We start from the raw sequence: 12,024 nt of genomic DNA on the forward strand, positions 1-12,024 counted from the left end.
TGTATATATTTAAAAAACGATAACAGTAGAATCATAGTAAGTCTATTGATAGCATCTAATAACGACAAGGATGTTGAGAAATTAATAAAAGTTTTAAAATGTAATTTTGAAATGAAAGACTTAGGATAGCATAAGCATTGCATCGGATTGGAGATAGAAATAGGAAGAAATATGATAGCAATATCTGTGATATACAGAAAACCTAATTAAGAAATATGGTCAGGAAAACTCAAAGCCAACAAAAATTCCAATGCAACCAAAAGTTAACTTGGAAAAGAATCCGAAAATAGCAGGAGAGGCAGAAAGAATCGATAAGACAAAATATCAAGAAATAATTGGTTCACTTCTACATCTATCAGTTTATAGTCGTCCTGATATATCATGTAGTGTAAACATGTTATCGCAATTCTGCCAGGATCCACGTAAACAACACTGGACTGCTGCAATTCACATTGTTAGATATTTGAATACGACAAAGAAATTTAAAATAGTTTATCGCAAAGATAGTTTACCATTAGTTGGTTATGTTGACGCAAATTGGGCCACAGACATTAACGACAGAAAATCTCAAACTGGTTTTTGTTTCTCCTTCGCAGGTGGTGCCATTTCATGGGAATCAAGAAAACAACGTGTTGTAGCAACCTCTAGCGCTGAGTCGGAATATATCGCTCTTGCAGAAGCATCTAAAGAAGCTTACTACTTGAGATATCTACTAAGTGAATTGGAGTACTTAAATAATAATGCAACTATAGTATACAGTGACTCTCAAAGTGCGCAACAAATGGCCAAGTTTGGAGGCCACCATTCAAGGACCAAACATATAGATTATAAATACCATTCTATACGCCAAGCTGTTGAAGACAAAATAATAGATGTCCAATATAAGCCGACTTCCGAGATGGTGGCAGACGTTTTAACAAAGCCACTATCCAACATCAAACATACTTTTTGTATTTCATCAATGGGTATTCAAGAAACCATTTAAGTTGAGGAGGCGTGTTAAGATATATTATTTTTATATTCAACTTAAATACTTTACTTTTAGTTTTTGTACTTTGTGATTTTAAATCAATTTATCCATTGTGAAATATGTTTTTGTAAATTAGAATTTTTCAATTTGAATTTTACTTTTTATCGAAATATTGAACAATAAACATTGTTAAATTAAAAAGTCAAGCCAATATTATTAACAAGAGTTATTTAAAGTAATTTTTTAAAGAGTTATATATGTAGAAATTTTAAGGGGAGATATGAATGATTTTCTAGTTTTTATTCTGCATACAAATGTGGCATCGTAGACATTCATTTAAGATCTAATAAAGATTCTGTTGTAAAATAGTTATTTTCTGAGAATATACAGCAGATTACAGGTTTTTAAATAAAAACAGTTTTCCGGTGGAAAACGTTTTAGATGAAAATCGATTTTTGATAATAAATTAAATTGAATACAGATTTTTACCTTACTTAATCGTACAGTTAGTTAAGGATCTACAGACATTTTAGAGTTTTCATATAAAAATAAATTTTTGATTAAAAATTTAACTAAATAATAATTCTCATATACCATGAGAAAAGTGGACGGAAAAAGGTCATTGCATTTCATTATAGGTGTATTTATGCTATAGGTGTATTTATTCGGATTTGGTGTACTAAACATTGTCTTCTTCAAACACTGTATGTTACCAAATTTCTTGAAAATCGGTTCATGTTTTTTTATATTTAGCCTAGAATTTTGGTGCTATAGCAGTTATTCAAAAAGTGAACATAAAAATGTGCGTATCATCCAATCAATATCATATAGAGTTTCTTTATACCCTCCACCACCATCAATGGTGATAGATGGTATATATAACTTCCGCCATTCCGTGTGTAACATCAAGAAATATTCATCTGAGACCCAACAAAGTATATTTATTCTTGATCCTATGTCCGCTATGTCTGTCAGTCTGTCTGTGTAAAACACGCTCACGTTAAAACGAAGCCCCCATACAAAGGTGTATATTCCGGGATATAAGTTTATCGTTAATAACTCCCTCAAATATATCGGTATCAACACAATGTACATACTACCAACGCAGATCTCAGTCGGTCCACAATTGGTCATAGCTCCCATGTAAGGTCCACTTCCAAAAATCACCTAAACACACATATTTCATTGACAAATAAGGCTTTTATGATAAAATTCGAATATGTTTTGGGTACATACAAATCATTCTACCAAATTTCTTTTCGGATCGGTCCATTATTAGTCATAGCTCCCATATAAGGCCCACTTCCGGAAATCACTTAAACGCACATATTTAATTGTCAAATAGAGGTATCTTGATAAAATTCGACACAAATATGTTTCGTTTATATATGAATCACTCCACTCCAAATTTTTTTTGGATAAGACTATAATTGGTCATAGATCCCATATAGGGTCCACTTCCGAAAATCATTTAAATGCATATGTTTCATATCGGTATAAAATTCAACTTGAATATGTTTTGTATATGTATAAATTATTCTAACAATTTTTCCCCGGATCGGTCCATTATTGGTCATAGCTTCCATATAAGGCTCTCTTCCGAAAATCATTTAAACTCACATATTTCTTTGTTAAATAAAGCTATCTTGATAAAATTAGAAACAAATATGTTTTGCGTACATACATATGAATCACTCAACGAAATTTTTCTGGAGAGGCCCGTAATTGGTCGTAGCTCCTATATGAAGTCAAGTTATCTAAGAATTAGATGTTAAATGGGTTTTAATAAAAAGTAGCTTGTTGGTGGAGGGTATTTAAGATTCGGCATAGCCGAATATAGCACTCTAACTTGTTAACTTCAGAGGTTAGACCTATTAAACGCCAAAGTTTATGTAAATAAGTTTATTAGTTATGTAGTGAAAGAGTAAAAAAAGAGTTTCATATATATTTATTATAGGTGTTGAAGATGTAATGCGTCGTACTGTTCATTTCACAACATTCATTATAACTGATTTCATGAAAATCGGATCAGTAGTTTTTTGTATGCCTGAACGTAAATTTGGTTTAATGATTGTTTTACAAAACGTTGGTGTAAAAAGGGGCGTGGCGTCCGATCCTGATCCTGAGGTCAGACCTATCGGTTCAGTAGTTTTCTGTAAGTCTCGAATTAAAATTTTGTATAACAATTACATATATAGAAAAAAGTGAGCATATGAAGAATCGTGGCGTCAAATCATTATTTTATTTAACCTATTGTTCTACTTTAGAATAGAATTATTAGTGTTCTAAATTTCATGTAAATCGGTTCAGTAGTGTGTCCGTGAAAGCGTAACAAACAGACTTTCTCTTTCATATAATTATAGGTAAGGGTAGTTTTATAAAAAGTGGGCGTAGAAAGGGTGCGGCATCGGATCAAGTTCTTATATATAGCCTATAGTTCTTTCCAAGCTTATACCTATCGGTATGCAAAATTTCAGGTTATTCGGTTTAGTAGTTTTTGAATATTGTGATTGCAAAATTGATGTAAAAATAGTTTCACGAAAAGTGGGCGTAAAAAGGGGCGTGACATCCGATCAAGATATTATATAGCCTATTGTTCCTTTTGAGGTTAGACCTATTAGCAGTCCAAATTTCATGTAAATCGGTTCAGTATTTTTTCCGTGAAAGCGTAACAGACAAACAAACAGTCTGTTTTATATACTATATATTGTGACGGTTGAATGTGAATTTCTCGATTTGCATGGTAAACTGTGTAATATTGTTTTACATTTTTTCTCCCCTTCGCCTTTTCCCCACCTTCTTATTGTTCTTAACGGCTGATAGTTTTATAATTGCGTGTTTATTTTGTTTTAAAGAATAATTATGAATGAGTGTTTTGTGAATGAGAGTTTTATTAATGAGTTATTTTTATTGAGTGAATGTCTTCCATTTCGAAGTAACGGGTCTTATACTCAAATTATATGATTGAAATCGAATGATATTGATTTTGTGAGGTTAGCAACGATCGAATTTAAGATAGAGAGGAAAATTGAACATAGATTTCGGAGAGTTCAGTCGCCAATACGGAACATTTTTATTAATTAAGTCAACACCCCGAAACAGATCCTATTAATTTATAAAGGAAAAGTTCTGGCCTGTTCCTTAAATTTAAGAGGACCAATTTCAACACAACTGGGTTACCTGCTTCAACCCCATTCCATATACTATTAAAATCGAGGCCTTAGAAATAAAACACCACGTGAATCGGTTTCACGGTTATGTGCACAAAGAGCAGTCTCATACTCCAAATTTTATATAATTTAATTATTTTGGCAAAATCCAAAGAATATATATTAAAACTAGCTTGCTGCCCGCTACTTCGTTAGCGATAAATTGTTGTATTTAATTGAATTAAAATTAGGCCCTATACTACGTGGTAGCCTGTGTTCTAATAACGAAAATCTTATTCTCGGGTCTTTTTGGTACCATAAACCTTCCGTGGCAAATCGAATTTTCTAAAACCATTCACAAACAAATTTTTATGTATTTTTTACAGTATATTCTATTATTTAGACACTAAATTTTAAAGAGGGATTAACCGCACCCCCTACCCTTGCTTTTTCTCCTTGTAAAACAATGATACTTGAAACTTTCCGATTATGTATTAAAAAAGATAAAATTTTGTTTAGATTAAATATCGAAAACTTCAAACCATTTGCAGCGGAATTTTTTTAACGCTGGGAAAAAATAATATACTTTTCCGGAGTACTATTTTATATGTTATGTAGAATTTATAGGCCCCATTTGAAATTTTCAAAAATTTTATAAAAGTTGTTACTTTAATATATACATTTGTAAATAATTCTTCCATATTTTTATTGTAAATGTCAAAACACCCTCAATTTTTATACCCTCCATAAGTGAGTATACAAAAAAGTATATGTATAAATATCCGGTTCTTATGAAATTCTGAGTCGACTTAGCTATGTCCGTTTGTATGTCTGCCTAAAACACGCTCACGTTAAAACTAAGCAAAAGAAATCAACCAAATTCATCGAAATTATTCAGTGTTGTCCTAAGCAGTTTGACATTGCAAATCAGCAAAAATGATTTACAACGTTAAAAGTTATAAGTAAAAATTTCAGACTACCTCGAAAAAATAACCGTTTTTTTTCCTAAATCTTAAAAAGTGTCAGAAACTACAAAAATAATTCGATGAATTTTGTCACGTGTTATTTTTCGCCCAGTGATCTATTATGTTCAAATCATATAAACGTACGTATTTCCGGAAATAGACTTATCGTTTAAAATTTCGTTATCACCACATCCGAAAATTATCATCCATCTCCGAAAATTACGTAAACGAACACATTTAGAGAAAAGAGATATCGCTATAAAATTCGATATGAGTATAAGTACATATTTTTTGTATATACAAATCATTCCGCAAAATTTTTTTTGGATTAGGTCATATCTAATTGGTCATAGCTCCCATGAAAGACCATCGTTCGAAAATTATTACTTAAGAGAATATAATTCATTAACGATATTAAGGTAAAATTCGACAGTAATATGTAATGAATGTCGTAATTTTAAGCATATTCAGAAAAATAGAAATTTGTATATTATTTTGTTTTTATATGACTCCTATACAGTAAAAGTCGGTTTGCGTCACGCGATAAGCTCACAGTTGTGGAATTTTTGAGACCCATTTCGAAAACATTGCAGAATTTGTTTGAAACATATTGTACTGAGATCAAGGGCCTTTTAAAAAATAATTTTTAAGGCTAAATTTGCCTTCTTACTTATCATTAGCCTCGAAATGTATGTTTTAGCTTCAGTTTTTTTCTAGCCTTTTTTCCGCTTCTTTATTTAGCTTTAGAAAGACTAAAATTTGTATTATACATTTGAGAGTTTATAATAAGAACATTTAGAAAAACTTTCAGATTTTAAAACTTTAATAGTTTTTGTAACAAAAGGATAATAAATAAGGACTTTTTGATTGTAATTATAGTAAATGTTATGAACTTTATGTATTTTACAACTTTAAACTGATTTACGGCAAGTGTTCCTGTTATCAGATAAATAAATTTTAGATTCTTATGAACAAAAAAGCTCTAAATTTAGCGTCCATTCATAACAAGTATAGTCGTGTATGACCAACATATTATACTCTACAGCAGTTATAAGTATAATTTAACAAATATTTTATTTTTTTATATTCTCCACCACCATCAGTGGTGATAGAGGGTATATATAAGTTTGTCGTTCCGTGTGTAACACCAAGAAATATTCACCTAAGACCCAAAAAAGTGTATATATTCTGGATCCTTGTGAAACTCTGAGTAGATTTAGTTATGTCCGTCTGTCTGAGTAAAACACGCTCACGTTAAAACTAAGCAATAATAAGGAAATCAACCAAATTCACCGAAAATATTTATTATTGTCCTAAGCATTTTTGATATCGAAATTCAGCAAATTCAGTTCTCAAAGTAAAAAGTTATGAATAAAAATGTCGATGAATTTTGCCACGCATTATTTTTTTCTGCCGGAGATCAATTATGTTCAAAGTCATAACAATCGATTCAAAATTTTCCATAGCCCCCATACAAAGGTACATGTACCCGGAAATTAATTTATCGTGAATAACTCCCCCAATTATATCGATATCAACAAAAAATTTTGTATATATAAATATAATATGAACAGGAATCATAATACCAACGTAGATCTGTATCGGTCCACAATTGGTCATAGGTGCCATATAGTGTTCACTCCTGAAACCCTCTTAAACGCACTTATTTCATTGACAAAAAAATCACTTAATACCACATGAGTATGTTCTGTGTGTAGATAAATTATTCAGCTAAATAATAGATCATAGCACCCGTAAAAGGAAAATATCCGAAAATCATTTAATATACATTTTTTTGGACCTAATCAAAATTAATTCCATGTATGCACAAAGAAATTACAAAATGTCTATAATTAGATATTTAAATGGGCTTTAATAAAAGTAGTTTGCTGGTGGAGGGTATTTAAGATTCGTCATGGCCGAATATAGCACTCTAACTTGTTTTTTTTTTTTTTAAAGTACCAATTTAGACACCGTTTTTATCCCTTCATTACCCAAACTTTTAAAAAGTAACGAAAGGATTTCTAACATCCTTCGATTAGAATAGGATACTTTAAAAGTCTTATTTGTATGGTCATTTGTTTAGAAGATAAACAGGCTAAGAAAAGGTCTTACACGGACAGTTTTTTATAAAATCCCGATTTTTGGAAAAGTACCAGACATCTATCAATTATTTTTTTTGTATAATAGATGATATATTTGGAATTTTATTTATGTCTCTGCTTCTGTAGAAGATATAAAGGTTACCATTTTTACCCATTTCATTCCCTAAACGTTCGACTTTTCAAAAATCATTTCTTAGTGGATCTATACAATGTCAAAGGAACACAGTATCCAAATATCATGAATCAAGCTTTAGCGGTTTGGGCTGGGCGATGATGAATCAGTCAGTCAGTCAATCAGTCACTCATGGCTTCTACATATATGTATATACATATACATATGTATATAGATTGAATAAGGAGTTGGAACTATATTATATGCGTATAAAAGAGTGAAGACGTATTAAAGAAAAATAAAATAAATGTGCTTGTATTTTTATTTATTTCAAAAAATTAAGAGCCAAAAGACTATGTGATGGTTTGATTACATCCGTAAACAAAATTTTGACTTGTGGTATAGTCTAAACTGGCTTTAAAGTATGTTCAGAAACCTCATGATTCCATCACAGATAAGAGATTTCGTTTTAATTTTGTTTTACTTCTGCCGTACTGTAGCTCATTTTATATTTTAAACATTGGATGGTTTAATTTGTTACATAAATACTTTTTTTATAATTTATTTGGAATTTAACATTTGTTGAGTAAGGTGAAAAATATATTTAATAAAGGATTGTTTAAAATATTTATTTTTCTTTACGATTGGAAGTGCGTATGTAGTCTAAGTGGTTAGAGGCTCAAACTGAAATTAGATAATCTGGGTTCGAATATCATTGATGTAAGGACACTTTTATTAAAAAATGTTAAAAGATATTATTAATATTTACAGCATAAAAGTACCAAAAAGAAGTTTTTTTCCCTTCATTGCTCGAATTTTAAAAAAGTATCGAAAGAATTTCTAAAACCCTTTAATTTAAATTGGATTCATTGAAATGTTTATTTGCGTGGTTATTTGTTTAAAAGATATGGACGGTAATATAATATTCTAATGGGAAAGTTTTTACCCTGTTAGCTCTCTATAGTGTCGAATTTCGAAAAAGTACCAGACACCTATCAATTTTTTTTATAAAAAAGGATATATTTCTAATTTTATTTATGTCTTTGCTTCTTTGGGAGATATTAAGGATACCAATTTTACCCTTTTTTACCCATTTCAACCCCTAAACATTCGAGTTTTCAAAAATCCCTTCTTAGTGGATCTATAAAATACCAAAGGAATCTATAACCAAAATTTCATGACTCTAGCTTTAACGGTTTGGGCTGGGCGATGATGAATCAGTCAGTCATTCAGTCAATCAGTCACGCAAGCCTTTTATATATATAGATTAGTGGAATTAGTTTATTATTAATGAATATTCTTCCTTGCTACAGGATTCAAATAATCCTAAATGATAATTTTAATTTAATATTAACTTCAGGAAAAATATATTTGAAACCGAAAATTGTTTGTTAGACATAACCTAAAAATATATATATATTCATTTTGTAAAATTCAGCTCATTAATATTTTTAAGTGTAAATTTGAGTAAATCGTGCTTACATATGTACACATGTATATACCACAAAGAAAAACGTAATTCTAAATTCCTTTTCTTACACGGTTTAATTATTTAAAGTCATTTATTTTGTTACTCATTTATTTTATTGATTTTTGCTATTAATTGTTACATGGTTTTGTTGTTTTTGTTAATCTGCTTTAACATTTATTTTCTTCGGATTTATATTTTATTTTGCAAATTTACTTTAAAATCTTCTCTTTTGTAAATTTTTTTTTTTTTTGTTTAATTATTGAAATAATTTTGTAAAGTAGTTTAAGAGACTTATTACTCTTCGGAAGCAGAGAACCAGACCTGATTCAGCTGCACACGGAGAAAAATAGTAAGTTTGAGTTGTTGTTTAATTCTAACTATTTCTATATCCGATTAATTACTTATTTATTTATAATAACATAATTATAATGAATAATAACTTGAAATTTTTATATTTGTGAAATAATTATCGGGAAAATGAATTCCTTAATAAACTAATTTGTTATTAATAATGTAACCAAATCATTTCAAATATTTTTTTGGGTTACCGGAAACAAGGTAGGGGTAAGGGTCTTGAATATACGCTTAGATATAACTACGAACCAGTCAGCTTTTGATATTGATCGTTATTTAGCAAATTTTCAGATTCAGCTTTACCATATCCGGGGTTCAGAGGGTATTGAGAAATTTTAGAATCTTCCAAACCAAATTCCTTCACCAGATTTTTGATATAAGTTGATTGACGAATACAGTAATTTAAGTTCTTATCTTGAAATATTTCGATTCCCAAATAATGACCGAGACAATTTATTTCAAATTTTTGGGATAATAATTTTTCAACATCTCGAATAGGTTTTTCCTTTTGGCTAGCAACCAAAATATCATCAACGTAAACCAATATATAGACTAGCCCTTCCTCGTTGGTGTATTTTGTGTATAAACATGGATCAGCATCGGATTGTTTATATCCACCTGCATATATTACTTCATGTAATTTATTGTTCCATACATGAGCAGCTTGTTTGAGTCCATAAATACTATTTTTGAGCTTACATACAAGTTTATCCCCTTCCTCAAATCCCGGCGATTGTTTCATAAAAATAACATCTTTGAGATCTCCATTGAGGAATGCGGACTTCACATCAAAATGAAATATCGACATTTTCTTGACACCAGCAATTGACAATAACGCTCTTAATATCGATTGTCTAACAACAGGTGCATAAACTTCATCGTAGTCATCGCCGTATTTTTGGGTAAAACCGCGAGCTACTAAACGTGCCTTAAACCTTTGAGGTTTACCTTCTACATCACGTTTAACCTTAAATGTCCATTTACAGCTTACGATATTGGCGTTGACCGGAGCAGTAACCAACTCTCATGTACCTGAATGAATCAACGAAGCATATTCTTCCTTCATTGCCTCAACCCATTTGTCTCTTTCTTTTGATTTTAGAGCTTCTTTATATGATTTGGGTTCCACTACATCACTACTTATAGAAACTGCATTATAGCCAAAACGAACTGGTTGTTTACCTTTATTACTTCGTGTTGATCTACAAATCTCTTATTGTTTTTGTTCAACTAGATTTTCGTGTTGATTTATCTCCAACGATCCATTGTTTTCATCAACATCGACTTGAATCTTCTTGATTAATCTCCACCGAAATGTTTTCATCAACTTGGCTACTTGAATCTTCATCTTCAATACTAACTCCTTCCAGACTTTGAAATGATGTATCTTCATCGGATAACACATTTTGATCATGACCTTCTTGTGAACTTTTGTCTTTATTTATTGTCCTTTGATTCAAATCAATAGATACTTCTGACATCTCACTGGCTTCAACTAAATTGTTATTAGTTGCTGACTCTTGTTCTAAAAACTTGACATCTCTGCTAATTGTGACTTTAAACGTATTAACATTAACCATCCTATAGCCTTTTGAGTGCTCATCATACCCCATAAAAGTCAGAACTTCTGTTTTGTTATCTAACTTTTGACGTTTCTCCTTAGGTACAAGAACATGCCCCTTTTTACCAAAAATATTCCAGTTAGTTACATCTGGAATATTTCCTTCCCATAGTTGATAAGGTGTGCTATCTATAGCCTTTGAGTAACATCTATTGTAAATATAATTGGCTGTATTTATGGCCTCTCCCCAAAATATATTTAGCAATTTTGCTTCAGTAAACATACACCTGGCCATTTCAGTTAAACTTCTATTTTTCCTTTCAGCAATTCCCTTTTGCTGCGGACAATACGGGACAGTATATTGGTATTGAATACCTTTGGAATCAAGGTAATTTCGGACATGCTTAGCGGTACATTCTCCGCCATTATCAGATCTTATTATTTTCGGATATCTAGAAAACTTGTTTCTAACCATTTCAATATAAAACTTAAGTTTTTCGAAAACTTCGTCCTTAGAGTTGAGCAAGTAGACAACTGTATAACGACTATAGTCGTCAATAAATGTTAAATAATAACGTTTCTTTCCTGGAGTCATCGTTTGCATTGGCCCGCAAACGTCAGTATGTACTAAGTCTAAGACTTCCTCTGATTTGGACTGACTTTGCTTACTAAATGGTGCCTTTGTCATTTTACAGTTAATGCAAACCTCACATAATTTCTTTACTCCACAATCACGGATTTTCAAATGACTTACCAGTTGCCTCTTCTCCATTTCTCTGATTGCATCTATACCACGATGTCCAAATACCTTATGCCAATAGTGAATACATCCATTCATGTTGCATGTTGTTGCCATAGCCTTTTGTTTTTCATTTAGCTGCAATTTATACAGTCCATTTGACAGAACAGCTATGCCGATTTCTTTGCCATCACTTGTACTAATAACACCACGATTAGCCTTGAAATTGACTTGAAAATTTTTACTCAAAATTTTGTTGACAGACATCAGATTTCCGCAAAACGACGGAATATATAACACATCATATATGTCAACATTGAAAATTTCACCTTTAGAGTTACGTAACGTAATTTTACATTCCCTTACCGCTACTTAATACGGTTTGGCCGTTTGCTACTGTTACTTCTTCATGACAAAACAAAAATTGTTTGAGCTGCTACTTGATGCTGTTACCTCGTTAGCTTTATTATGTTTAGTCTTCTTAAACTTCCAACAGTCACGCTTTATATGACCCTTTGTCTTACAGAAATGACAAATTTTGATGCTATGGTCATTTTTTAAATTTGAACTTTTTAACACCGAATTTTCAGGCATCTGT

At 31.0% G+C, this 12,024-nt stretch overlaps 1 protein-coding gene across 1 annotated transcript; it reads left to right on the forward strand.

The window, feature by feature from the left end:
- The first annotated feature begins 250 nt into the window (after positions 1-250).
- On the forward strand, positions 251-985 carry LOC119602111 (secreted RxLR effector protein 161-like). The gene has a single exon (XM_037953455.1). The coding sequence runs from the start codon at positions 251-253 to the stop codon at positions 983-985; it is 735 nt and encodes a 244-aa protein (XP_037809383.1).
- Positions 986-12,024: the final 11,039 nt, after the last annotated feature.

This window comes from Lucilia sericata, unplaced genomic scaffold (assembly GCF_015586225.1).
Source record: "Lucilia sericata isolate MDLA Ls3-8-SP2 unplaced genomic scaffold, ASM1558622v1 Contig000208F_arrow, whole genome shotgun sequence".
Lineage (NCBI taxonomy): Eukaryota > Metazoa > Arthropoda > Insecta > Diptera > Calliphoridae > Lucilia > Lucilia sericata.